The sequence below is a fragment of the Megalobrama amblycephala genome, linkage group LG2, assembly GCF_018812025.1.
Source record: "Megalobrama amblycephala isolate DHTTF-2021 linkage group LG2, ASM1881202v1, whole genome shotgun sequence".
NCBI lineage: Eukaryota > Metazoa > Chordata > Actinopteri > Cypriniformes > Xenocyprididae > Megalobrama > Megalobrama amblycephala.
In genome coordinates this window covers 327,421-355,225 of record NC_063045.1, presented here as the reverse complement: position 1 = coordinate 355,225, position 27,805 = coordinate 327,421, and the positions used below count along the sequence as shown (strand labels likewise).

At 41.4% G+C, this 27,805-nt stretch overlaps 4 protein-coding genes across 5 annotated transcripts; 2 read left to right on the top strand and 2 right to left on the bottom strand.

The window, feature by feature from the left end:
* The first annotated feature begins 627 nt into the window (after positions 1–627).
* On the top strand, positions 628–6,732 carry tmcc2 (transmembrane and coiled-coil domain family 2). Of its 2 annotated transcripts, none has more exons than XM_048181899.1 (5): positions 628–1,295; positions 2,206–2,559; positions 2,630–3,240; positions 3,697–3,832; positions 5,773–6,732. In XM_048181899.1, exons 1-5 carry the CDS (start codon positions 1,293–1,295, stop codon positions 6,070–6,072), a joined length of 1,404 nt encoding a protein of 467 aa, XP_048037856.1. In that variant the 5' UTR covers positions 628–1,292; the 3' UTR covers positions 6,073–6,732. The 2 variants fall into 2 exon arrangements, with proteins under 2 accessions (XP_048037856.1, XP_048037854.1); XM_048181897.1 differs by lacking the exon at positions 628–1,295 and adding an exon at positions 1,880–2,110.
* A 1,410-nt stretch (positions 6,733–8,142) lies between these two features.
* Positions 8,143–13,904, bottom strand: usp49 (ubiquitin specific peptidase 49). Its single transcript, XM_048181896.1, has 7 exons — positions 13,486–13,904; positions 12,421–12,504; positions 9,727–11,183; positions 9,412–9,616; positions 9,221–9,329; positions 8,934–9,139; positions 8,143–8,836 (listed from the first exon to the last, which is right to left on the bottom strand). The coding sequence occupies exons 3-7, from the start codon at positions 11,122–11,124 to the stop codon at positions 8,733–8,735; spliced, it is 2,022 nt and encodes a 673-aa protein (XP_048037853.1). The 5' UTR covers positions 11,125–11,183; positions 12,421–12,504; positions 13,486–13,904; the 3' UTR covers positions 8,143–8,732.
* A 2,816-nt stretch (positions 13,905–16,720) lies between these two features.
* med20 (mediator complex subunit 20) lies at positions 16,721–21,253 on the bottom strand. Its single transcript, XM_048181895.1, has 4 exons — positions 21,084–21,253; positions 19,819–19,964; positions 19,482–19,735; positions 16,721–17,242 (listed from the first exon to the last, which is right to left on the bottom strand). Exons 1-4 carry the CDS (start codon positions 21,095–21,097, stop codon positions 17,018–17,020), a joined length of 639 nt encoding a protein of 212 aa, XP_048037852.1. The 5' UTR covers positions 21,098–21,253; the 3' UTR covers positions 16,721–17,017.
* Positions 21,254–21,373: 120 nt separating this feature from the next.
* Positions 21,374–27,795, top strand: bysl (bystin-like). Its single transcript, XM_048181893.1, has 7 exons — positions 21,374–21,770; positions 22,807–22,948; positions 23,029–23,167; positions 23,397–23,530; positions 24,460–24,620; positions 26,693–26,795; positions 27,305–27,795. Exons 1-7 carry the CDS (start codon positions 21,509–21,511, stop codon positions 27,654–27,656), a joined length of 1,293 nt encoding a protein of 430 aa, XP_048037850.1. The 5' UTR covers positions 21,374–21,508; the 3' UTR covers positions 27,657–27,795.
* Positions 27,796–27,805: the final 10 nt, after the last annotated feature.

Sequence of the window (27,805 nt, the reverse complement as noted above, 5' to 3'; positions counted from 1 at the left end):
AAAGTTCTGCAATCTAACGCAAAGTTTCTCGGGAAAAACGCAAAAGTTATGCAATCTAACGCAAAGTTTCTCGGGGGAAACGCAAAAGTTATGCAATCTAACGCAAAGTTTCTTGGGGGAAAACAAGCAAAAGTTTTTCTCCCACCTCACTTTTTCATTCACCATATATATTAGCTTTAGTGCAGTTTATTATATTACCATTAACTCCAATTAAATTATTGTCAACTATTACACTTTAAAAAGCAACCTAAAACAATGACTATAAATATTTGACTATTAGTTCAAATTAAGCAAGGGGAAAGGGAGGCAGAGCAAGGTTTTGCTGAAATTGATGTATTTCGTTGAAATAACTTAAAACATGAATTAAGAAAATCCATTTCATCTAATAAATGTTGAAATTTTATGTTATATGGAAGCTTGTTTCCGCCGCTGTGAATTTTTAGAATTGTGAGAAATAAATTGAAATTGTGAGATGATTATTTTTTATCCCACGGCAGAAATGAGCTTCCATTCTTTTAAAACCGTGTGATAGTTGCGTGTTTCAAACCTTTATTTTTGCAGTGTATTTCTGTAAACATGTTTATAGATGAGCATCGAGGGACAAATAAACACACGCAATCTTCTGAATGCCAGAGATGTCAATAGTGTTAATTAACCTGAAATATTAGTTGAAATAAGAACAGCGACTCAGATGCACATCACAGGTGTGTAGTGTGTGTAGCAGGTGCTGTTCTTCAACACAGTGACCCAGTTGTTGTGAAGCATGTTGCTATGAGACGGACGTCAACGTTTCCCATCAGCCCCTCCTGTCAGTTTGGGAAATGTCCCACCTCACACACATACACATATATCCCTTAAAAATGTGTTTGTCACTCTGAAAACATACACAAACATACACACACCCAAATCATGCTCTCATGAACATGCACAATGAAATGCACTCACATAGATTAAGCTGCAGTGTGTGTGTGAGTATGTGTGTGTGTGACGCATGCTCCGCTGATCTCCCCTCCCCCTCTGCTCATCTGCTCCGCAGCCGCGTCGAAACACTCGGACAAACACACGGCCGGAGAGACCAGAAAGAAACGCGAGAAACAGATGAGAGAAGAGAAAACGCAGCCGATATTGACTCTAATGTGAAGCATGGCAGACTCGACTGAGAGATAGACAGAGGAGGGGGAGGGGTGAACACAGACAGAGAGAGAGAGAGAGAGAGAGAGAGAGAGAGACAGGAGGGAAATGGCCCTCTTAGACGTCTCTGCAGTGAAGCTGCACATTCTGCATTGAAGATCATGGTAATTTATCGTAAATTAGTCTTCTGTGTTGTACTGTTCATCCATTCGTCCATCCATCCATCCATCCATCATCACCCGTCTCTCTCTCTCTCTCTTGCGCTGTTCTGCTGCTGTGTTTAACTCGCCTGACACTCATCCCTGATTTTCACTGCAGGTGTCATGCATGTGTGTGTGTGTGTGTGTGTGTGTGTGTGTGTTTGCTGTCCCGCACCAGTCAATTACAACCTATATTCTGAATGCGGCCTGTAGATCGCACACATGCGCATGCTCTTGGCAGGTAACATGACTCAGATTCACATGCATTAAAAGATGCATGGACCGCGCTGACCTTTAGAGGAGTCGTGTGTGTGTGAAACACAACAAACCTCGTCTCATTCTAGCATGCGTGTTACGGCCTGCAGTAACCCCTCGTGCCACTCTGAACACACATGTAAAGGTTAATGCATCTTACATGCATGTTCCCTGCACTGCAGTCCGTCCATTTGTTTACGGCTGCAGGTTGATTTGATTTGCTACGACTTTCTAACGCGTATGCGTGTGGCATTCATTCATGCAGCGTGTTTTGGGAGCGAATTGTGACGCTGCGTTTATGAATGATTCATTTCAGATGTATGGTGTGACGTTCACATCATGCACTGATGTTTACTGTTCAGTGCTGTAGTAGGTGTAAATCTGCAGGAGTTCTTCTCTTAATTTACTGAGAGGTTGTGTATGAAGAGATTTTCAGAACGAAACTGGGTCACGCCGTCTCTCTCTCTTCGGCTTGTAAACAGACGTGACCACTCACTCGTGCAGCTGCCTCGCATATGACAGAGGTGTTAAAATTAGTGCTTGTGGTTTCATATCAGATGTTTGACATTTGCATGACAGTGCAATTCAGCTTTGTGCGCTCATGTTTTCCCTCACACAGCTGGATAAAAGTGAAGTGTCCACTCTCAGCCTGCCGCCCTCCGTGAGCCATGGCGGGTCAGATGGGAACATCAGCGTGGAGGCGGGATCAGACGGCGAGGTCACGAGAACACGAGTAGCTCTGGAGCACCTGCAGCAGAAGATCCTGAAGATCACGGAGCAGATCCGCGTGGAACAAGAAGCCCGTGACGCCAATGTGGCCGAGTATCTCAAACTGGCCCATAATGCGGACAAACAGCAGGCGTCGCGCATCAAACAGGTGTTTGAGAAGAAGAACCAGAAGTCTGCGCAGACCATCGCACACTTGCACAAGAAACTCGAGCACTACCACAAGAAGCTCAAAGAGATCGAGCAGGTAAATGAGTGTTCTTTTGCATGAATAATCTGCATTTTCCAGAGTAATCACGTCTAGCCCTTTTCTGCAGAACGGTCCCGCGCGGCAGCCCAAAGACGTCTTTCGGGACATGCACCAGGGGCTGAAGGATGTAGGTGCAAACATGCGAGCAGGAATCAGCGGGTTCGGAGGGGGCGTGGTGGAAGGGGTGAAGGGCGGAGTCTCGGCGCTCACGCACACCGCGGTCGTCTCGAAACCCCGAGAGTTCGCCAGCCTCATCCGCAACAAGTTCGGCAGCGCCGACAACATCGCCCACCTGAAGGACACTCTGGAGGACGGGCACACGGAAGAGACGCCCAGAGCTCTGAGCGGCAGCGCCACGCTGGTCTCCAGCCCCAAATACGGCAGCGACGACGAGTGCTCCAGTGCAACTTCTGGGTCAGCCGGCGGCAGCAACTCCGGCGGGGCGGGCGGGGCCATGTCAGGGATGGGAGCAGCCATGGGCAGCCCTCGACTGGACGGACATCACCACCACCATCACCACCACCATTCCTCGTCTTCCTCTTGGGATGCGCTGCTGGAAGGCCTGCAGGAGATCAAAGTTGGCCAGGTGCACATGGAGGACGCCATCGAGGACATGAAGGCGCAGCTGCAAAGCGACTACAGCTACATGACCCAGTGTTTGCAGGAGGAGCGATACAGGTAAAACCGCACCACATATAGCAGTTCCGGGGCTTTCCAGTTGATTCTTAAAATGAATCGTTCTTTTAAGCTGGTTAACTGAATCAAACTTCAGTCCCAAGTGGACAATGTGCAGCACCAAATGAGCCAATGATTATGTCCAGATATGGGTAATTGAGCCAAAGAACCAGTTTGGGCATATCCATCTTTGACAATTAGAACTGGCTCATTCGCTTCTTTGTGAGTCGGTTCTATTTGATTCATTAATTTCAAACCGGTTCTTTGGTTCAGTAACCCATCTGGACATGCTCATTGGCTCATTTAGTGCTGTGCATCATCAATCCGGAACTGAAGTTCGAATCTGTGAACTGGCTCGACTGGTTATAGGCTTAAAAGAACGCTCCATTCAAGAATCGAACTTCACTATTTTTCCAGAGCCGGATGTTCAGGTGTGTGTTTCCTCTCGTTTTCCTCCAGATACGAGCGTCTGGAGGAGCAACTGAATGACCTGACAGAACTTCACCAGAATGAAATGAGCAATCTGAAGCAGGAGCTGGCCAGCATGGAGGAGAAGGTGGCGTACCAGTCGTACGAAAGAGCGCGAGACATCCAGGTGAGCAACGATAACAAAGAGTGTGCAGTTTAGTTTTGAAGTCTACTAGAACAGGTTTTCATGCTTAAATGTTCAGAAACTGTTGCAGCTCCTCTCTTCCCAGTCTGTCAGTAACGCTCTGTTTAGTTCCTGTCTCTATGAAGCCCCTCCTTCTGAAAAGCACAATGTGCTCTGATTGGTCAGCTGGAGCAGTGTGTTGTGATTGTTCAAGCGCTTCAAGTGTGTTTGGGAAATGTCCTGCCCCTTACCATAACTGCCAGTTTTAACACACTACTAACTAACTCAGCCCTTTATTTTGGGCAGGAATTGAGGAATATTGTGATGTATTCGTCCCAGAAGAAAACACAAAACTAGAATGGAGACGCTTCAGGGAGTTCAGAAACGGTGCACACTGATATAGAGAATAACTCTCGCTGGTGGGACTTTGAAACTACACTAGACAAAAGGGCCTTTTGCACTGAATAGTTCTAGGAACTCAGTTATAGATATTAGCCACTAAGATAGTTCCCCGGGAACTAATTTCTCCCCAGGCCATGTTCCTGGTTGCAATCGCACTGGCAATATAGGAGCTCTGAAGTGGCCGGCATCTTTAAGCGCGGCATATACAAACACTAAAAACCAGTGGTTGGAGGATGCCGTGATTGTTGTGTGTCTTGGGTTTCGTGATAACGGAGATAGAATGTAAACCCAGAATTTATGCGACTGAAAGAGCAAAAGTGGGGCTAAGAGACGAAATCTCCTATGACAACTTTCAGTATTACATATCATCAAGGCAGAGAAAAGAACACAACAACAGACATTTAAGCATTTACCTGTTGTCTGCAGGGTTGTGTTTAGGGCTGGTTAAAAAATATTGATTTCTCGATTTTAATCGATTCTCATTTTTACGAACCGATATCGATTCTTAAATCCCAAGAATCGATTAGTCTGGTCTTTTTTCAGAAAATAAATACCGTTTTGGCGCTGTTTAATGTGGCGTGACAGATCGCTTTAGCGCCTCAGTTAAAGAGAAGCATGTGATCATCCTCTCCTCCGCTTTAATACCAGTTACAGCGAAATAAACATGAACATCTGAAGGTATGTTAAAATATACAGTACAACTTACTGAAATCCGTATCATGTCTCGTGTAATCGCTCAATCAGTGCTTCAACCTCAATAAAACAGCTTCAATGTCACGTGACGTCACATTTACCTCAGAAAAACATATTCAGCTATGCACCGTTACATATTCATTATAATTTTAATGTTCTTCAATATTTAATGCATGTTTGAATAAATCAGTTATGACAGCCACGAATTAAAAAAAAAAAAAAAAAACGAATTGGAGTAGAAATATTATTATGTAATTCTAAACTTTATTTATAATAAAAACATCATTGAGTGTAATTTAAGTGTTTGTGTATAAATAAGTTAATTTAACCTTCAATATTATTACAGTAGCACCAGCTGACTCTCATGTGTAGTTTACAGCATTAGTTGAGAGATTTTTTTCCTCTAGAAAATTTGCCATGAACTGAAACTGAAATACTACATCCAAAATAATCGACATCGAATTGAAATCGTAATCGAATCGAATCGAATCGAATCAAAAGCATGTGAATAGTAATCGAATCGAATTGTGAAAATTGTGTCAATACCCAGCCCTAGTTGTGTTCTTTTCTCTGCCTTAGCGCTGTTTTCCATGTTCGTGAAATGAATATGTTTACACGGGTGCTGGTGTTTGACATGCGTTTGACCAATCAACTGGTTTAGACCCTACTCTGAAGTAGGAGCTAATTTAGTTCCCCCAAAAGGAGTTCCTAGAACTAAAATCGTTCGTAGTTCTTGCGAACATGAACATGCCAAAATCTGGGTTCTTCAGCCAATAGTTCTAGGAACTATGAAAAGGTTCCTCCGGTGCGAAAGCCCCTAAAGTTCTGTACCCTGTGTTTGTGTGCAGGAGGCCGTAGAGTCCTGTCTCACCCGCATTACCAAACTGGAGCTGCAGCAGCAACAGCAGCAGGTGGTGCAGCTGGAGGGCGTGGAGAACGCGAATGCTCGAGCTCTGCTGGGGAAACTCATCAACGTCATCCTGGCCCTGATGGCGGTGTTGCTGGTGTTCGTCTCCACCATGGCCAACTTCATCACGCCACTCATGAAGACACGTGCCCGGGTTGGCGCCACCCTCGCCCTGGCGCTCTTCCTGGTCACACTGTGGAAACACTGGGATTGGCTTGAGCTCTGTCTGTTGCCCAGCTGAAAAAGACGAACAAAATACACGTTCAGAACTGTGACACATCCCTCCCATCGTACCAGGAATGGGTGAGAGTTTGAAGGACGTATAAACAACTTCAGTAAGGAGAAGATGCTGTCTGAATCGGTCTGTCTGGCTCTACATTTCCGGACTTTCCTTCTGAATGGGTTTCTTTCCTGTTTTAGACCACTGAGCTAATTTTTGCTTTAACTAATGAATGTTAAAACTGGTTCTTAGAGCGGACAGTCCAGAGAATGGTCTTCTGCTGATGCATGGCTTTAATACCAACACACGGTCACATTTCAGATCCAAACATCTTCACTGCTGAAGGAACTTTGACATGCTGACACCAAAACTGTGTTGCGTTTAGTTTGTTTTGTCTCTGTGGAACTCAGTGTCTGTTATAAATATCTCATTACGGAGGAGAGCGAAACATTGTCATTTTACTTTGTGTATTGTTAAGTGATATTTGACTAGGGTGAAAAGGCAGAAACGTAACATCAGTAGTCAAGAATCAATCAGAATCAACTACATCCGTCATCAGAACATTTTTGTAAACACAGTAATAGTGTAACCCGCTCCATTGGCTTGATCACATTTCTCATGTTTCTACCCGTTTGCTAAATCACAACAGCACTGTATTCTTAATAAATACATTTGCAAATATAGGCTTTTGTTTTCATTATGCCCCGAGCAACGATGGTGCGAGGACCCTATTGGAATTGTATTACTTTTTTTCTTTTTATTATTTTGGGTGAACATATTTTTGCATTGGTGCGACAATCTGCTGCTGTAATTCAGCTGCAGATTTTAATCCAGATCAAATTCATTAATCCCAGGATGGATTACACTGAGACCTGCTTCAGGCTCAAAATGATGAATATGATAATCAATTCATGATGATCCACAACACAGCATACGTTTATGAAGCAGGCTCCTTTATTCTGAGTTGGTCACAGACCTATTCCTACTTTATAAATCAGCAGATGTGATGTTTATCGGCGATGAATAAATTGCTCGGTTTACTGCATGATCGACGTGTTAAAACACGCTCAACGGCGCCACCTGGCGCTCAGATGTAGGTTTTACACAGCGGTCGGTAGGAGCCTCATTATCTTTCTAATGGGAAGCAGCTCCCTTTAATTAACATTATGCAAATAAGATTGATCTGACAAACTGTGCCCGGAAAAAGGAACGAGGACAGAATGGGTAATATCAGAGGCTGTACGCTTAGATAAACGCTTTAATATGTTTATAAATCGATCATTTTCGCAATTAATAGGGATAAACTTACCATAATCTAGTCGACGGACCGCTTACCGAGTCTGACCGTCTGAGGTAATTTAGGCGCTAAAATGGCGCGCGCTTTCATAACGGTAAGTTTCACGTCAGACTGACAGGAAAGCTATTAAAATTAAGTCCAGTTTGAACCAATATTTCTAGACAACTACAGTGAGCACTTCCGAAGAAGAAAAAGTCACTGGATTTGAAAAATGTGAGGTTCATAATATTAATTCATATTTTTAAAAGGAAGTAAATGTGATGCTCGTGGATACTCGTTCTGTTTTCTGAGGAGTTTGTAAAAATAATTGGTACTAATTTATTTTTATGTAAAATTTATTTTGTATTCACAATACACACAATTGCTTTGGTGTTTGTTCAACCTTTCACAGTTTGCCATTTTTACTGTTTATGGGTGGTTAACCATGACCTTTTTTAACAAAAAAGATTTTAGCATAAAATAACACCAGGAATTTCCAAATGTTTTTGTTATCTGAACCTCTTTGACCTAAAAGTCCCCCAAAAGATTTTAAATATTTCAATAATTTCTCAATAAATTGTTCACAGTTCTCCGTTACTGCAAGTAAACAAATAATTAGTTATTTAATTTGATATTTTTGTGGTTTTATTAAGGTTAAATAGACTTTATTTTAGAGTGACAAATTAATGTTTAAACATACAAATATTTTAAGTATACCAATTACACAAGATTAAGAGATTTCAAAAACCTCTTTCTCTCTATACTCAATCAGCAATGATATGCGCATCAAATATAAATCAAACAGCACCACGAGATTTCATGATTTTTTTCTTTATTCACTATCATCAGGAAGATCCCACAAGATCAATAAAGTTGATAACAGGTGCTCCCACAATACAGGACAAAGGTCAAGGGTCAGAGGTCAGCAGTCACACCCTTCCACTCAACACACACTCACACACATACACAACTAAAGACATTCAGCGTCATAAGATTGTTCAGTCATTTACCACTGATGTAAATGAAGAGGCTTTCTCTGTTTTCCTGAATTTCGTCCCAAATAGAAAGAGAGTAGAAAACAGTCGCAGTATCAAAGGTGAAGAATTCCTGATTCAGAGTGTGTGTGATGATCATATTGCTGTCTCCAGGATGAGCATCCGTCTGTCTCTCTCTTCGACAGCAGAGGGACTTCAGTATTTCTGTGTGTGTGTGTGTCCCTGCTGTTCTGGACCCTGCAGGTGAGTGTAGTTTGGTCCTGAATGCCCTGGGTAAAGTGTGACTGTGCCAGCAGAGACCAATCAATCTCTGAGTCTCACTGCTGATGTCAGGAACAGACCTCCAATGAGAGACAGAGAGAAATGGGTAGAGAGAGAAGAAAGCGAGAGACAGAGATAGACAGACAGGTCTAAGAGGAGCGTTGTGTGTAGAACAGGATGTAGGCCTGAGTGCTGCACACCTCCTCCACACTGCACACGTTCATCTCAGAGTCGTTACAGTGAACCCAGAAACCTGCAAGACAAACGCAATTACTATTGCACGTGCATGCCAAAAGCAAGGGTTGCTATAATACCAATTGTAAACCCTAGACTCGAGAACTGTGACTCACCTCCTTCAGTGTTATAACAGTAGGCCGTGTAGTGCCCTGAGCCAAAGCCTTTCCCATGATGCATCACTACAGCAGATAGGTCATAGGTGTAGGCTTCTCTCTGCTGCATCGGAGCGGCGTCCGAGCAGCAGTATGGTTGTATATTCAGGACCTGATCAAAAGCCACGTGGACGCCGATCTTCTCCCTGTGGTTCCGACCGGACCACCTGGAAACACAAGGACTGAATTGTTAGGACGGGGTGTAGTCAAACTAACAAGGTGAAAACACGGGAAGGGTTCTGACTGACCGGAAGCGTTTGAGGTGTAGCCGCAGCACCTGAGGTAAACGGCAGATAAGTAACTGCTTACAGGCCTCTGAAAGAGACAGGGGCTTATGGGACGATTTACGGCGCTTTCCTGAAACGGGAAATTTTGATAAATGCATCAACAACTAGAAGGAAGAACAATTTTTGACGTCTGTGAGAAAGATGGAACTTACTGTTGCAGAAGTTGCAGGCGTAAATGCAGCCCTCCAAAGCTTCCGTCTCCGTGAACTTGGCGAGCATCTCTGACAGGGAGCAGCTCTGTTGACACGTCGCAGCGCTGGGCTTCTCCATCCGGTGGTATCGTTCTGGGAACTCCAGAGATAAATCCCAGAACGGCTCCACCGTGTTCGACTTGCGCTTGCAGGACAGACACGTTACCTGCAGGGACATCGGAAGTTCAGTTTAGAAACGTGGATTATTGCAGGCAAATCCGATACCTGATACACCCAAAGCCCTAAATGCATTAAAAAGGGTAAGTTGCACATCACCTGGCTGAGCAGCTGTCCGTGGAAGATAGTGTTGAGCACTTTGAGGACCTGTTTGGACAGTTTCCGCTGCGTGATGGGGATCAGGAAGTGTTTCCTGGGTCCGTCCGACTCCAGTTCCTGCTGGACTTTATCCAAAAGCTCACACAAGAACTCCTGCGCATCCTGCTGGTCATATCCGCGGAACGCTGGAATCAGGTTCCACACGGAATGCAGCATGGCGAACGGAGACACCAGTGTCCACCGACCCGACCACATGACCCTGAAGAGCGTGTGCAGCTCGTGACACAATGACATCTGCTGCCGAGATGAGGACCGCGGCTCTTTCGGTTGCACCAGTTCTGCTGAGCTCAGACTGGGCGGGACGTTCTGTTTGCTGCCCGGCGAGGCACCTCCGCTCGCCCTCCCCATGCGGCCCAGTGCAGTGAGGGCCCCGGTCCCGCCCACCACACCTTGGTTGGTCTTGGCGAGCAGCTCCTCCGTCTCGCACAGGTCCAGTGTGAGGAAACACTCCCGGAACTTCTGCAAGTGACTCAGCACCTGAAGGATGGAGTTCATGTAACACGTGTTCCCGAGGTTGCGCAGTCCCGTGACTCCGGGCGCGAGTTTCCTGCGGCGCGACGACTGTGAGGCGTGATATCGGTGCAATCGCCCCGTGCTGCGGAGCGGTTTGCGCGAAAGGGGCTTGTTGGACAGCGACAGCAGGGACTGTTTGGGAGCTGAAGGGACTCGCTCCGGAGGGTCACGGAACTTACGAGGGATGAGGGCGAGCGTCGGACGTGGAGCCTGGGTGAGCAGCCGTGCGCTTTTCCTCGGCGGGACGTTGGCTAGTTCTCCCATGAGCCTTTTCTTGACCTCCCTGCGCTGTCGTCGCTTCTCCTCCCGCTCTTGCTCCTGCTTCTCCTCGCGCTCCCTCTGTTCTTCTTGCTGCCGGCTCCTCCAGTGGCGCAGGGCACTTTGGAGAAGAGTTTTCCGTCGGTGCCACAACGCCGTCTGCATGGGCAGACGTGGCCCCACGCCGTCCCGCACAACCTCGCACACTCTAAGACTGCCATCGGCTGTTGATGACCGCAGGGAGCGCTGACCAGGGCTGCGGACGGTAGATAGAGCCCCTCGGAGGAGCTTCAGGTCACCCTCAACGTTATCGTTCAACACGTAATCTCCACACGCAAAACAGAAGACGTCCAGTTCGCGTACGTCCATGGCCAGCGGGTGCTGCGTCTGCTGGTAGTGGCTCAGGGAGTGTTCTTCCATGTAGCGGCCACACGCTACATGAGAGCACTTCAGACAAGCCCATACCGACTCCGTGGTGCCACAGTCCACACAGCGCCACATCTGCGGGTTGAGGATGGAGTGGCCGTGGCCCAAACGGAACCGCACCACATGCTTACAGCGATCCATGTCTCCCAACACGCATGAGCACTCGGAGTCAGGAACCACACGCCATGACCGCACTCATCCTGAGGACAATGGAGAGAAGTTGCTTACAATGTGCAAATGTGTATTATTTCAAGTAAGTTGCGCATTACTACTCTATTTACTTACTGACTGATGACTGAAAGATGCAAGTTTCAATGCAACATGTCAGTATCAAAAGCAACATTATCCATTAGGAGTGTGACGAGACATGAGATTGGGTTCACAACAATGAGATGAGAAGATTTTTGCACAGTATTACTAAGAAATCCTCAATGACAAAATTCAATATACAAGCACTCTAAAAGGTTTTGCCACAAACTCAACTGCCTGCTTCTGTCCTGTATGATTTCACACAAGTCTCTTCAGACCTTTCTTTTGTATGAAGCCTAATTTGCATGCACCAGTGAGCTCGCATTTTACTTTTGCTTTCGAATTCGCGATCGCACATATTCTGTGTATAGGGAGTGGTGGTGCTGTTTTTTCAGACAGTTTTTTCTTAGTCTTATTAGGTGCAACAATAATCAAAGTACTCTCTCAATATTCAACATGCAAACGGAGACCAGAACTAAGAGGTGGTTACAACTACACAGCCCAGCCTAAGATAGGTTTGATATTGGGAGACAGGCTATTGTATGTAGCCTACTTTGCGTGCACAAAGGAGCTCGCATTTTACTTTTGCTTTCTAATTTGCCTTGTGCTTTCAAATTCGCGATCACACATATTCTGTGTATAGGGAGCGGGGTGATGAGCGAGCATTCTACAAGATAAGGCATTTATCAGACGTTTGGGGCCTGTTGCACAAAGAATCCTCCACCATGGTCTTGTCAGTCATCTTGCCTTACTCTCGTCACATGATCAGTGAACTGTGATTCTGCTGGATAAGCAGAGCAGACGTTTACAATAGTTTACAACTGAAGCAACAGTTAAATCTCGTCACGTTTTGATGCTGCATTCAAGCCACCTCGTATACCGGAATGTTGAGATGATAACACGTGACGTTATATTCGGAGCTGTTCACGTCCTTGGACTGGGAATTATGCGTTTTCGTGGCACCATTATCAACGCCTAAATGAATCTACAGTGGTCAGGTGGTACATCTGGGAGGTTTCAGAAAACTCCCAGCTTACAAGCTGTAAGTACGAGCTCTACGAGGACGTGAATGCTTTTTACAAGCTAGAATCTCGTAACTACAGGAATTATGAGGCCGCGTGAACGCACCTTAATATCACAAGATCTCGTCACACTCCTACTATACACAAAATGTTTTAAAGGACTCACTGTGAGAAACGGTGAGCTTCAGCATCAGAGCGGACATGTCCTGCTGCTGTGCAGTTTAAAGGACTTCATAATGCCGAACAAACACTGTGGACGAGAAACGCACGTTATTTACACCCAAAACTTGAACATGAAACAAACAAAAGTGAAATCAGTGCCATCAAATGGTTCAGTCCTGATCTTAGCAACATCTGTTCCTGTGAGGGGGAATTAACTGGTTTTGAAGGGGTGTATGACTGCTCCGCTAACAGGGAACGTTCTCAAGACTTCCGGCAAGGTTCTCTCAAAGTTATGAACAAACATTCTTCCAGTAATCGAACGTTCATTCAAAGACTTCGGTAAAGTTGGTTTTATATTCGCACATTCGGACTTCTGATAAACTCCGACTTTCCAATAAATGTGCAATAAATTAATGTTTGCGAATTTTAAGCAGCGACATGATATTGACAACTAACGACTGTCAACTTACAACATTTTTCACAGTCGATCAAAATAGGCAAGTATTGTTTTAATGGCATATTTACTTGTGAATGTCCAATGTAGTGTGATTAACAAGGCTATTGAATACGGATGTCAGAATGTGCGAATATAAAACCAACTTTACCCAAGTCATTCAAAGTTATCTGGTCTTTAATAATGTTAGCACAAAAACATTATTGATACATCATTCGTGGAGCGTTTTTCCTTAAATGTTTTAGTCTAGTTGTTTAAAAACATTCCCATAATGTTTGAAGAATGATCAAATGCAATGTTCCCTTAACATTCGCATAACCAAGAAAAAATATTAAGACATTTAAAACATTCAGAGGACATTCAGAAATGTTTTCATAACTTAATATTTTTGTTAGCTGGGTGTTTGTTGTGCATTGAGTGCATGTTTGTTTTTGTACAGAGCCTTTCTTAGTATTTTGAGTTTCTGTGTTTGAGTCTTGCTGTGTGCGCGTGTTGTGTGTGTGTGTATGTGTTATTGTGTTATGAGTGTGTGTCTGTCTCTGTTGTTTGAATGTTTGTGTATGTGTGTATGTGTGTGTGTGTGTGTGTGTGTGCTAACCCGCTAGCGCTACTTACAGAACAAAAGACGCTCCGCCGGGAGACACGCGGAATCCGCGGTAGCGGCGGATCCGGGAGGTTCTGATCCCGGCGCTTGATCGGTGCGTTTGTGTGCGTGTTTACACCGGCGCGAGAGATCTGTTACTTTAAATCCGTTGAACAAAAACCAGCAAGAGCCGCAGCAACAGAATAAACTCACACTGAAAACCCACCGATCAGCTTAATCGGCCCCTCCGCGCGAGTCCTCCAGGAATCAGCCGCTAAATGTGTTTGATAAGTAAAATCGCGGTTAATATTTGCGTGTTTTTTTGTTTTGTTTTTTTTACACTCGCTTTCGGCTGTTATTTACCGCCATCATCCGCACGCGCGAGCTGTCACCATTTTCGGCTCAACCGAACTCGCCCAGCGCCGGCGTCACTGCGCTCTGATTGGCTGAGGAGCGATCAATCGCCTAGCGACCTTGTTTTGATTGGTCGAGATGGCGAACCGTGGCGCTTTTAAGCCGGCTTTTCATGCGGTTGTGGAGACGTCCGTCAGGTTTTAAAGCTCCAGAGGCGGGGTCAGATGAACAGATTAACCTTGTCCATGTCATGATTAGATTTATTTTACAGTATGATTATAAGCAAGTGCATATTAAACTAATAAACAAACAAAAGTGTGGATTTTACAGTGTATGGTAAAGTAACGTACACACGTTTCTGCAATGAGAATGTTACCCAGCATGCTTTGCGACTGTAGTCAAATCAGATCGAGCCTAGAGTTTGAACTGACTGAGATTGAGATTGGTGTTTTCATAGTCATTCACAGTTTACATTTCACTGTTGTGAATGTGTGTTGAGATAGTCCCAGAATTATAGTGCCGATGTTGTGCCAAATTTTGACCCCCTGCCAGATTATTACCCCCCCTAGTATTGCTAAATTTAGGAGTAGGTATGGGGGAGGGGTTAGGATTAGGGGTGTGGTTAAGATTAGGCAATCAGGTAGCAGAGGTGTAAAGAGTACCTGAAAACCGTACTTGAGTAAAGTACAGATACCTTACATTGAAAATGACTCCACTTCCAATTCCAATATGACTTGAGTAAAAGTCTTAAAGTATCTGATTTTAACAGTATTAAGTATTTTACTCGTACTGAATGTAGGCTCAGAGATGCACTAGTCCTAAAAGACATGCCAGTGAAAATAAGAAACAATTGATTTGTGAGATGAGAAATCAAGTTTATTTTCTAAAATCAAAATAAAACTGAACACCTCAATGTTGCAATAAATCAAGGTCGACACAACAACCTTTTAAACGTCTACAAACTCTCAAGTCTCAGTTAAGCTTAAGTGTCTATAAGTAAACCAATATCCTTCAAAATGGTCTTGTCAATATAACGGATAAATAAAACAATGTAAAGTAAAATTTAATCGTCAAAGTCTACTGTATGTGCTGGTTTGAGGCTCATCACCAGCTGCAGTCATTTCCTCATCTAATAAATCAAACACCTGTGATCAGAAACTACCTGCTAATGCGCTCACATTCATGTAAAGTATCCTTGTTGACACGTTTGGGTGAGTAAAGGCAAAACGCACAAGATACAGTACCTTCAGTGACCTTAGATGGCGATATCGCTTCTTTATATCAGAAACGGACTGCTGCAGAAAAAGTTAGCTGCCATAAAAAAATGTAATTTGTAATTGCATCATTAATCAGAAATGTAGTGGAGTAAAAAGTACTTTTACTTGCTCAAAAATGTAGTCAAGTAGAGAGTAAAAGTTGCCAGTATATTTGATACTCGGTACAACAAGTAGCCAAAAAGAGCACAGCACCGGCTTGTCGCCTGTTGTATTTATTCAACTATCATTGGTTCCCAGAGTAGTATGAGAAGATTAGTTTCTGGTTAACTTAAAAAAAAGAATGTTCTCAGAATGTTCTTGTTTGGTTTCTCCCCACAAAAAAGTAAAACCATATGGGAACATTCAGTGCTAAACATATTGTATGTACTTAAACTTCATGTCCTGTCAATTGTGATTGTGATTTTAAGATCATATTTTATATAAGGCTGATAAAAGCATGTTAATTGGAAATCATCCACAGTGTGTTCTGCTCATGCATATTCAAATGAATTGGTATTTTCTAGCCAATTATCTGCGCCTTCATCTGTTCTGCAGGCGCTTGTTAAATGCAAATGTGGTTTTCAAACATCAAAGCAGACATTCTTCAAGCGAAATCAAAGAACCAATGGGTGTCGTTATTTAAAATTAAATCTGACTGTTTTGTTCGTTTTGGCAAATTTAAACAATTCAGAAAGAACTGTACCAGCACCTTTTAGCGATTGAATCTCTGAATCATTTGCAAAACCAGAACCAGTTCAAACATGACGCCTTTCACACGACAAATTGCAAATGTTTTCATGAAAGTGTAATAAATTAAGAGTAGTCTACGAATCATTACTTCCCATTAAAGGGTTAGTTCACCCAAAAATGTTGTTCCACACCCGTAAGACCTTCGTTCATCTTCAGAACACAAATTAAGATATTTTTGATGAAATCCGATGGCTCAGTGAGGCCTGAGCAATGACATTTCCTCTCTCAAGATCCATTAATGTACTAAAAACATATTTAAATCAGTTCATGTGAGTACAGTGGTTCAATATTAATATTATAAAGCCACGAATCAGTGTGTCGAATCAGCGGTTCGGAGCGCCAAAGTCACGTGATTTCAGCAGTTTGGCGGTTTGACACGCGATCCGAATCATGATTCGACACGCTGATTCATAACGCTCCGAAGCTTCCTGAAGCAGTGTTTTGAAATCGGCCATCACTAAATAAGTCGTTATTTTGTTATTTTTGGCGCACCAAAAATATTCTCGTGGCTTTATAATATTAATATTGAACCACTGTACTCACATGAACTGATTTAAATATGTTTTTAGTACATTAATGGATCTTGAGAGAGGAAATGTCATTGCTCAGGCCTCACTGAGCCATCGGATTTCATCAAAAATATCTTAATTTGTGTTCTGAAGATGAACGAAGGTCTTACGGGTGTGGAACGACATGAGGGAGAGTAATTAATGACAGAATTTCCATTTTTGGGTGAACTAACCCTGTGTAATTTGTATTATTTTATTTATTTATAGTGGTTGCTTTGTGTGTTTTAAAGAGATCATTAAATATCACTGTTTTTTGGCAAACCACTAATATTGTGAAACTTTTATGACGTAACAAAGCCTCGTTTGCTGAAATCCGAAGTACGGATTCAAAACAAAAGTTTGCGCTTCTACCTTAACATTGATTTTATTTTGATAAAGATTGCAATTCAAAGTAAACACTTTATTTTACAAATTCCAATGTACAGATAGAAAACAAGCATCCACAACTAAAAAAAGGCAGGAACAGATGCTTCATGTACTACTTACAAGCACAAAAGAAACGAGAAATATTCTCATCACTTGTATAAAGTTCTCTCTCTCAAACTCCTTGCAGGACTGTCTGTATCTCTAAAACAGCGAGTAATTCCTGACGTCGGTTTGCTTGCGTTGAGTTCCGGTGAAGCGTAACGCAGGTTTCAGCGCACGCCGCTGCCCGGCATCACCTGCTGTTTGCGAACTTTGCTGAAGAGCTCCAGGTACTGGCTCATGGTGTCCATGCAGTCCACCGGCACGCACAGACCCTCGGGTTTGTTGGTAAACACCGTCGGCAGCTCGGGAGTGTTTGATCCCAGGAAACTCTGCATGAACTCCTTCATGAGGTTCCAGCAGTCTCCAGGGATCACGCACGCGCAGTACTCCACCTTCAGACAGACATCCTCAATTACTGTACATCATCATGCGTTTCTCAACAGTAACTTATTTTGGATTAATCGGAAAAGACAATGGGTCTCGTTCACGTTTATGGTCATTCACAACACATATATATGAACATGAATGTAATGTCAATTAATTTGGAGTATTTTAAAGGCCTGTTCACACCAATACCTATAATATCATACTCGCCAACGTACGATAACACAAAGTTTCCTCTAAAGTTTCACAGCTCAAGCTTTAACATGGCATTTCTTGCTTATACTCACTGTATATGATTAAATATCTATGTATTTAATGTAATCTTAACACAAAGGCCAGCCTGACTGTTTCGAATCATTTTGCAAACAAATTGGTTAATTTTTAAATTTCTCAATAAATATATATATTTTTTTACATATGGTAAAAAAAAATCTACTTTTTGCCGTAAGTTTGTTTTCAGTTGTTATTAAATTTTTTTACATTTAAAATAATTAGTACAAAAGTTATTTATGAATCATGATTTGTTTGTGATAAAGTTTGCATGCAGATTTCTCGCACAAATTCATGAGTATGCGCACTTAGTGAATAAAAGTGATCTTGGCTTACTTTTTTTTTTTTAGTTCTTTCTACGTTTTTCGTAAATTTATAATTTTAGTATGAAAGTTATTGATGACTTGATTTGTTCATAAAAAAAGTTAACATGCAAATTTCACGTACAAATTTGTGCGTACGCACGCTTAGTGAATGAAAGTGATTTTGCGTTTGTTTTCTGTTGATCCTTAGTTTTCGTAAATTTAGAGTAAATGTTAGTGCGAAAGTTATATTTGTATCATGATTTGCTCGTAAAAAGTTAGCATGCATTTTTCTCGCACAAATTCATGAATTTGCAAACTTAGTGAGTGAAAGTGATCTTGCATTTGTTTTTAGTTGGTCCTGTGTTTTTCATAAATTTAGAATAAATGTTAGTATGAAAGTTATTTTAATCATTTTTTCGTAAAAAGTTATTAGCATGCAGATTTCACGTACAAATTCATGAGTACGCACAATTAGTGAATGAAAGTGATCTTGGCATACTTTTTTTTTTAGTTCTTTCTACGTTTTACGTAAATTTATAATTTTAGTATGAAAGTTATTGATGACTTGATTTGTTCGTAAAAAAAGTTAACAAAAAAGTAAAAAAAAAAAAGTTAAAAAAAAAGTTAAATTTACAATAAATGTTAGTACGAAAGTTATGAATCTTGATTTGCTCATGAAATGTTCGCAAGCAGAATTTGTGCGTACGTACTTTTAGTAAATTAAAGTGATATTTGCATTTGTTTTTAGTTGGTCCTGTGTTTTTCATAAATTTAGAATAAATGTTAGTATGAAAGTTTTTATTATTATTTATTTTAATCATTTTTTCGTAAAAAGTTATTAGCATGCAGATTTCACGTACAAATTCATGAGTACGCACAATTAGTGAATGAAAGTGATCTTGGTGTACATTTTTTTTTTTTTTTTTTAGCTGTTCCTACGTTTTTTCATAAATTTAGAATAAATGTTGGTATGAGAGTTACTGATGAATCATGATTTGTTTGTGATAAAGTTTGCATGCAGATTTCTCGCACAAATTCATGAGTATGCGCACTTAGTGAATAAAAGTGATCTTGGCTTACTTTTTTTTTTTTTTTTTAGTTCTTTCTACGTTTTTCGTGAATTTATAATTTTAGTATGAAAGTTATTGATGACTTGATTTGTTCGTAAAAAAAGTTAACATGCAAATTTCACGTACAAATTTGTGCGTACGCACGCTTAGTGAATGAAAGTGATTTTGCGTTTGTTTTCTGTTGATCCTTAGTTTTCGTAAATTTAGAGTAAATGTTAGTGCGAAAGTTATTTATGAATCATGATTTCCTCGTGAAATGTTTGCAAGCGGAATTTGTGCGTACGCACTTTTAGTAAATTAAAGTGATTTTTGCGTTTGTTTTCCGTTGTTCCTAAATTTTTCCGTTAATTTATAATACATGTTGGTACGAGAGTTATTGATGACTCTTGATTGACTCTTCGTAAAAAAGTTTGCATGCAGATTTCACGTACAAATTCATGAGTACGGACACTTAGAATGAAAGTGGTGTACGTTTGTTTTGAGTTGTTCCTACGTTTTTTCATAATTTAGAGTAAATGTTACTGATGACTCATGATTTGTTCGTACGCAGATTTCATGCTCAGACACGTTTAGTGAACGAGACCCACTGAACGCATCACAACCTCGACTGAAATCCCTCTTGCGCTGGAGCTCATGGCGATGGTGCCGATCTTCACCAGGAAGTCGCAGTAGCGGTAACGGGCTCCGCGACTCTCCACCTTATGGCCTTTGGCGTTCTGGAAGTGACTCTTGAGTTTCACCATCAGAACGTCAAAGTTTGCGTCTGCGCTGAGACCCGGTCCGCCCTCGAACAGAGCCATGCAGCTCAGCGGCGTCTCCGAGTTATGCATCACGTACAGAAGCTTCGACGGCTGACCTGCAGCAGAGAGAGAGAGCGTTTCGCCATGGTAATATGCAGTGTGGTTTCCATGGTAACACACGGCAGTGTGACGCGGTTACCGGTGGCGTTTCCCGTTGCGTGGTACGTCTCACAGTCCACCCAGAAGTTCCCCTGTTTAACGGCTCCCAGCTGCTCCAGCTTCTTATGCAGCATGTCGACCGTCTGCTGCACGCTCTTGCCCTCGGCCACGGGCACCTGACACACACTGACACACACCTTTTATTTTCTAACGTGAATTAATTCATATACATTTATATCGGTTTGTGTAATATATTCCTTCCAATAACAATAGTTTTTTCATACATCTTTACGAAAATAATCTTTTGTGTCGAATCATGATTCGGATCGCGTGTCAAACTGCTGAAATCACGTGACTTTGGCGCTCCGAATCATGATTCGACACAAAAGATTCATAACGCTCCGAAGCTTCCTGAAGCAGTGTTTTGAAATCGGCCATCACTATATAAGTCTTTATTTTGTTTTTTTTGGCACACCAAAAATATTCTCGTGGCTTTATAATATTAATATTGAACCACTGTACTCACATGAACTGATTTAAATATGTTTTTAGTACATTAATGGATCTTGAGAGAGGAAATGTCATTGCTGGCTATGCAGGCCTCACTGAGCCATCGGATTTCATCAAAAATATCTTAATTTGTGTTCTGAAGATGAACGAAGGTCTTACGGGTGTGGAACAGCATGAGGGTGAGTAATAAATTACATTATTTCATTTTTGGGTGAACTAACCCTTTAATTATGGTTTTACTGCAAATAAAAAAAACATGGTTATTGAACTTATTCCATAGTAACCACATTGTTTTGCTTCAAAAAGGACAGTTCACCCAAAAATGAAAATTCTGTCATCATTTAATCACCCTCAAGTAGTTCTAAACCTGTATACATACATATATTAGGAAGATATCTAGAAGAATGTCAGTAACCAAATAGATCTCGCCCCCCATTTACTGCCATCGAAGGAAAAATAAATACATGGTAGTCAATGGGGGCCGAGATCTGTTTACTGACATTCTTCCAAATATTTTCCTTTGTGTTCAACAGAAGAAAGAAATTCATACAGGTTTAGAACTACATGAGGATGAGTAAATGATGACAGAATTTAAATTTTTGGGTGAACTGTCTCTTTAAACTATATGTTTTTTGCGTGGTTATACAACAAATATTGTTTCTTTCCAAAGCCTCTCAGTGGATTCATCACAGCGCGAAATATTAGAATCGTTTTATAAACACCAGAGCACTCAAAACGACACGTATAAACACAATTTATTATACAATAATATGAAAACAAAAGTGTTTTGCTCACCACGTTACACCCATTTCTTTGCCGCAAACTTCCGCGAGCCCGTATTTACTTCCGGTTCAATCCGGCTTTCGTGAATAACACAAAATCAGTTAAATTGGAGAAACTTTAAATGGACAGTACATAAAAATCCGTAAATATGTATATAACTCATTAAAATGATCGCAAATGCGGCGAAACGTTGATTGAGAGCCGCTCATGTGAGCGGAAGTAAACAGTGTGACGCAGCGCCGGTCTGAGATCAGCTGTTGTGAGACTGTGATCCGCGCTCGCTTCATTCATCTGACCTCAGATCAGCCGCACAGACACATACACACTTTCTGCGCCATTTGCTTCAGACACACGTGTGTTCTGCGCGCAGCTGCATGTCATGAGTTAAGAACGGGACTGATAATAATAATCATCATAATAATAATCATCATCACATAATGCCGAAGGTGAAGAAGAGCAGAGGCGGCGCGGAGCGCGGCGGTGTCGGTGTGTCTCTGGCCGATCAGATCCTGCAGGGAGACTCGGTCCGGAGCAGCGGCCGCGTGAAGACCCGAAGCCGGACTCCCGAGGAGGAGCAGGAGTATGTGGACGAGAAACTGTCCAGGAAGATCCTGCAGCAGGCCCGAATACAGCAGGACGAGCTGCAGACCGAGTTAGGACTCGCTCCAGAAACCAGAAGACAGCCAGCTACTCAACTAGGTGAGTGAACCTACTGACCATCAGCCGCCTTGTTAGAGAGCCCGAGCCTCATGCCGGCGGACCCGGGTTCGAATCCCGCTTAGGTTCAAACAGCTTTAAAAATCTGCATAATACTTTACATTAAAGCATAACTATGATCAAAACATACACCAGTCTGTTTTAATTAGGGCTGGGTATTGACACAATTTTCGATATTGATTATTTTGGATGTAGTATTTCAGTTTCAGTTCATGGCAAATTTTCTAGAGAATAAAAATCTCTCCACTAATGCTGTAAACGACACATGAGAGTCAGCTGGTGCTACTATAATAATACTGAAGGTTAAATTAACTTATTTATATACAAACACTTAAATTACACTCAATGATGTTTTTATTATAAATAAAGTTTAGAATTACCTAATCATATTTCTACTCCAATTCGTTAAATAAACATTTAAATCGCGGCTGTTCCTGGATTTCTAGCTGACTAATGAGTTTATGGTCACTGAATGTGTTTTTCTGAGGTAAATGTGACGTCACGTGACATTGAAGCTGTTTTATTGACGTCTTTCCGAGGTTGAAGCACTGATTGAGCGATTACACGAGACATGATACGGATTTCAGTAAGTTGTACTGTATATTTTAACATACCTTCAGATGTTCATGTTTATTGCGCTGTAACTGGTATTAAAGCGGAGGAGAGGATGATCACATGCTTCTCTTTAACTGAGGCGCTAAAGCGATCTGTCACGCCACATTAAACAGCGCCAAAACGGTATTTATTTTCTGAATCTCATAATAAGATGGACGTCATTTGAAATCTGAGACTTTGCTTCATATCAAAAGTAACAGATTACTGTGATTTATTGGATGGGAGGAGCTACATATTCTGCTCATTCATCAACTGAAAACAGACTAGACTAATCGATTCTTGGGATTTAAGAATCAATATCGGTTCATAAAAATGAGATTGATTAAACTGATTGATTACCCAGCCCTCGTTTTGATCCAAGTGTCTGTGAACTGCAGCATCAGTGACACATCTGGTGTTTCAGGTCCGAGGTCACATGATGGAGACTCTGACGAGGAGTGGCCGGCTCTGGGAGAGTCTGCGGAGGAGGCGGCTGGAGAGGTGGACGTGGATCCTGAGGACGAGAGGGCCATTGAGATGTTCATGAACAAGAACCCGCCGCTCAGGTGAGCTCCAGCGAGTCCGGTGTGCGTGTGTGTGTGTGTATGCAGAGTGTCACATGACGTGTGTGTGTGTGCCGTGACAGACGCACGCTGGCCGACATCATCATGGAGAAGATCACGGAGAAGCAGACGGAGGTGGGCACCGTGATGTCCGAGGTGTCGGGACGAGCCGTTCCTCAGCTGGACCCAAGAGTGGTGGAGGTGTACAGAGGCGTCAGCAAGGTCATTTTCACCTGGAGAAGATCCTCTTTTTCCCTCAAATGCTAGTTAATGTTACTGATTTTTTTCTGGTATACAATCAGATAAAGTCCAATAAGATGTTCTTAAGAAAATATTTGAGAACTTCCTAAGGATTTTTTTCGAGAATTGCAGTTTTTCTGAAATACTTCTTGAGATGATGTTGGTGTTTCACGCTCTCTGTCTGACGGTGAAACTCTCTCTTCCTCCGCAGGTTCTGTCTAAATACCGCAGCGGGAAACTTCCCAAAGCGTTTAAGATCATCCCGGCTCTTTCCAACTGGGAGCAGGTCCTGTACCTCACGGAAACGGAGACATGGACCGCCGCCGCCATGTATCAGGCCACCAGGTCAGAGGTCATGATTTTATGCGTATTTTCAATTCAAAATGGAGAAATTCCATAAAAAGTTGAGTAGTTTGCATCACTGTATGTTACTGTGATTCGTTAAACGGTTCTCAAATATTATACATTTAGCTACTTCTATCTTACCGCGCACTTACTCTTTCACTGTAAAAACTAAAAGCGCTGTGTTAGAATTCACTCATCTTCAATGAACATTAAGCCCCGCCTTCTTTGATCTGATTGGCTGTTGTTTTGACATTGATGAGTGCTATTAGACCACTGAGGCAGACCAGCATTAATAAATATCAAATATTGGGCGGGACTTGACCCCCTCAATGCCTATGGTGGTTACGGCCCTGAATCTCAATTATGATGTTTGCGATCGTGATGTGAACTTCTGAGCAGCAGTACAAGCTCTTCTGTGTTTTAATAAACAAACATTTTGAAATATTGTTATAAATATTAGGAATTTCACTGTTTTAGATTTTGAATTTTTAAGTTGTCAATGTAGAGAGTGTTAATATATACATGATGAATATAATAAATCAGGAAACGAGAAGATTTAAGAAACATTGTATATGACGCATGTGAAAGTGCGATAAATCTAATCAAATGTAAAATGAGATTTTGTTTTCAAATGAAAACAAATGTGATTATTTTTGAGAAACATAATAGTGATTATTAGTTTAATCCAGTGTTATTTTAGTATCATTCAGATAGTTTTTAATTTCTATTAATTTTTATTTCAGTTTTAATTATTTTAGTATACAAAATTAAACTGATTAAAAATTTAGAAATTGTTTTTTTTTTTAAATAAAAAAATACTTGATTTTATTTCAGTTAATTTTAATTATATTTAAAGCAAAAGAAGTTGATTTCTTATGGTTGTAGTTGAAGTTTTGGTTAACTCTGGTGTCCCTGGTGTGTGGGTGTAGGATCTTCTCGTCTAACCTGAAGGAGCGAATGGCTCAGCGCTTCTACAATCTGGTGCTGCTGCCCCGAGTCCGGGACGACATCACGGAGTACAAGCGGCTGAACTTTCACCTCTACAGCGCGCTGAAGAAAGCGCTCTTCAAACCCGGAGCCTGGTTCAAAGGTCAGTTCATCTGCATATTCTGCAATTCATTGTACTCTTGAAATCGTTAATTAATTTACTGTGCAGAATTAGTCGAAATGCATAATGTGCCACATTTATACTGCAAAGGTGGCACAGAAGCGGCATGCAATTGTCTTTACAGCGAGTGTTTAAAGCTGCTCAGAGGTGCCGTTACAACTGTACGCTTTGGTGGGTCAGAGCTGGCATAATTTAGCCTGGCTTGTATGCAGCATTGCGTTTTTTATGCTGAATTTTGAGCAGCTGTGCCTTTATGCTGATTAGATGCACACAGGAATATTCCAATAGCTTGAGCACTAAAACTCAATTTATTTGATTTCTTAATTTATTTTAGAGAAGAGCATCAGTAATGATGTGCATGTAAACCTGTTAGTGTAACTGAACACTAGAGGGCGCTGGTGACCTTCACTAGTGCTGAGATATGTGACTAGATGAGTTTCACTTTTTTAAACAAAACACATTCAGTTTATCAAAGTTACTTTTTTATCTATCGATAAGTTTTTCTACCGCTAAGATTAACAGAAAAGAGGAAATGGGACATCCTGGACTTCACTGGAAGCGAAAAATTTCTGGTTAAATTATGTTGTGACTGATAAAGAAAACATCACTGTATTAATTAACAGATCACAGAGAAGAAACTGAACTTTGACTGAAACGCTGTTATTATTGTTTACTGAAACTATTAAAATTCTTGTAGTTTTTTTAAATAAAATCAAAGATAAATATTAGATAGATAACTTGAACTTAATCTAAGTTTATGACAAATAAAATAAATTAGGTAGAAATATTTAATATGAGCACAAACTAATAAAAATGACAAGAGCATATGGTAAAATAACTAAAACGTAAGGTCCAGGTCAAACCACTGTTTTCCTGCACTGGTCAGTTTTGAGATTCTGGGCTATTTTGCTTCATCAGACTAGTGGAAAGAAGCATCCAAAAACACATTTGAACATTTATTTTCTTTTATTTAGTTTCTATCTACGTCTGTACATTTCAGTTTCAGTCCACACCTTCAAAGTCTGTTTTCTCAAAATGAGTTTTTTTCTCCACTTCAGTAACACTTACTTACACCAAAATTTACAGTTTTATTCATATCTATATTCTGAAGGATTTTACTGAGGGGTTTGTTCATATATCATTCACATGGTATAAATTTTAACATTCCTAAAACAGGGTGAAAATGTCTTTTTTTTTCTGTCCGCTGAGAGTATTTTCTGATTCATGGACTGATAAAAAGAGATATCCAAAATCCCCTCTGTAAAAACCTTTAACTCTAATGTGCCAATAACATGAGAACTTTGATCCTGGCATTTTTAGTGCATATTTAATGCATCATTTGCATATTTAAGGCGAGACATAGGTGAGGTGAATAGGGTAAAACATTAACTAATAGATCGATTACATTAATAACTGCAAACATTATTTTATATTACAAGTTTTCTGAAATGTTGTTTTTTTATATATATATATATATATATATATATATATATATATATATATGCACATGAGGCTTTATCTAATTAAATATGCACTAATTCGCATAATTTTTTTACAGAGGGGATTTCTCTTTTTATCACTCCACAAATCAGAAAATACTGTCAACAGCCAGAAAAAATATTTTTTTTAGGAATAAAATCAGGCTAACTATACTCCTCTGTAAAAACCTTCAGAATATAGATAGGAATGAAACTGTAATGTTTGGTGTGTGTAAGTGCTGCTGAAGTGGAGATTTCTGACTAAAACTCATTTTGAGGAAATTCTTTAAAGATATGTACTGTAATTATCTATTTGCGTCTGTAGAATTCAAAGATGCTTGAAAGCATATTTGGGATGTTTTCTTTCCACCAGTATGAAAAAACACCAAAAAGTGCAAAATCTCAAAATTGACAGGTGCACGAAAACAGTGTTTTAGCCTGTAGTGTCTCGCCTGAAACAGAAAACTTGCAAAACACTTGATACACCATGATTAATCAGCTGATGAAAGTTTGTTGATGTCTGTTAGTTAAAATGAAAATGACTAGCTTATGAGTTACATCTGTGTGTGTTTGCAGGAATCCTGCTGCCGCTGTGTGAATCGGGCACGTGTACGCTGAGAGAAGCCATCATCATCGGCAGCATCCTCACCAAATGCTCCATCCCAGTGCTGCACTCCAGGTGAACGAACACCATGATGAAAAAACTTTGCTTCTCTAAAACTACGAGCTTTAAACGCGTGTCAATCTCACAAACGCCACGGACACCAGCTTTATTTAAAACATTCTCCTCGCAGTTTATAGTCTGAGTTACATCTGACTCGGGTCAAAGTTTGAATTAATTGTAATATACTTGCACTAGCATATTGAATATGACAATTTAGTTCAAACTTTGACCTGTGGAGGGCAGTAATACACTTAGCAGTGTCTACACTGCTGGAATTCTAATAGAGAAGAAGATGAGATCAAGATGAGCATTTATGGTTAAAACGTATACAATTTTTTATTTTTTTTTTAGAAAATGTCTGATGGTTTCTCTAGATTAGACTCTTATTCCTCGTCTGGGATCATGTAGAGCTCTTTGAAGCTGCACTGAAACTGACATTTTGACCTTCAGCCGTTTGGAGCGCTTCTGAAGTGGCATGTGATCTGTGTGAAATAACACTTGGTTTGTTTACGTCCTCTTTGCAGCGCCGCGATGCTGAAACTGGCAGAGATGGAGTATAACGGAGCCAACAGCATTTTCCTGCGGCTGTTGCTGGATAAGAAATACGCCCTGCCCTTCCGTGTGCTCGACGCCCTGGTCGCCCACTTCCTGTCGTTCCGCACGGACAAACGGACTCTGCCGGTGCTGTGGCACCAGAGCCTGCTGACGCTGGTGCAGCGCTATAAAGCCGACCTGTCCTCCGAACAGAAGGAGGCGCTGTTGGAGCTGCTGAAGGTTCAGACGCACCCGACGATTTCAGCCGAGATACGCCGAGAACTGCAGAACTCTGAGGCGCGAGATCTGGAGGACGCCACCCCCGCCATGACCGTCGACTGAGCCGCGAACTTTGATAACGTGTTGGAATAACATGACAATGAAATGTGGGATTATGCCGCAATATATTTTGCATTTTTGCAGTGATGCTATGTTCATATTTTTGGACTTGGTTAGAACTTAATAAAAATCATAAACTCCAGATCTGTTTG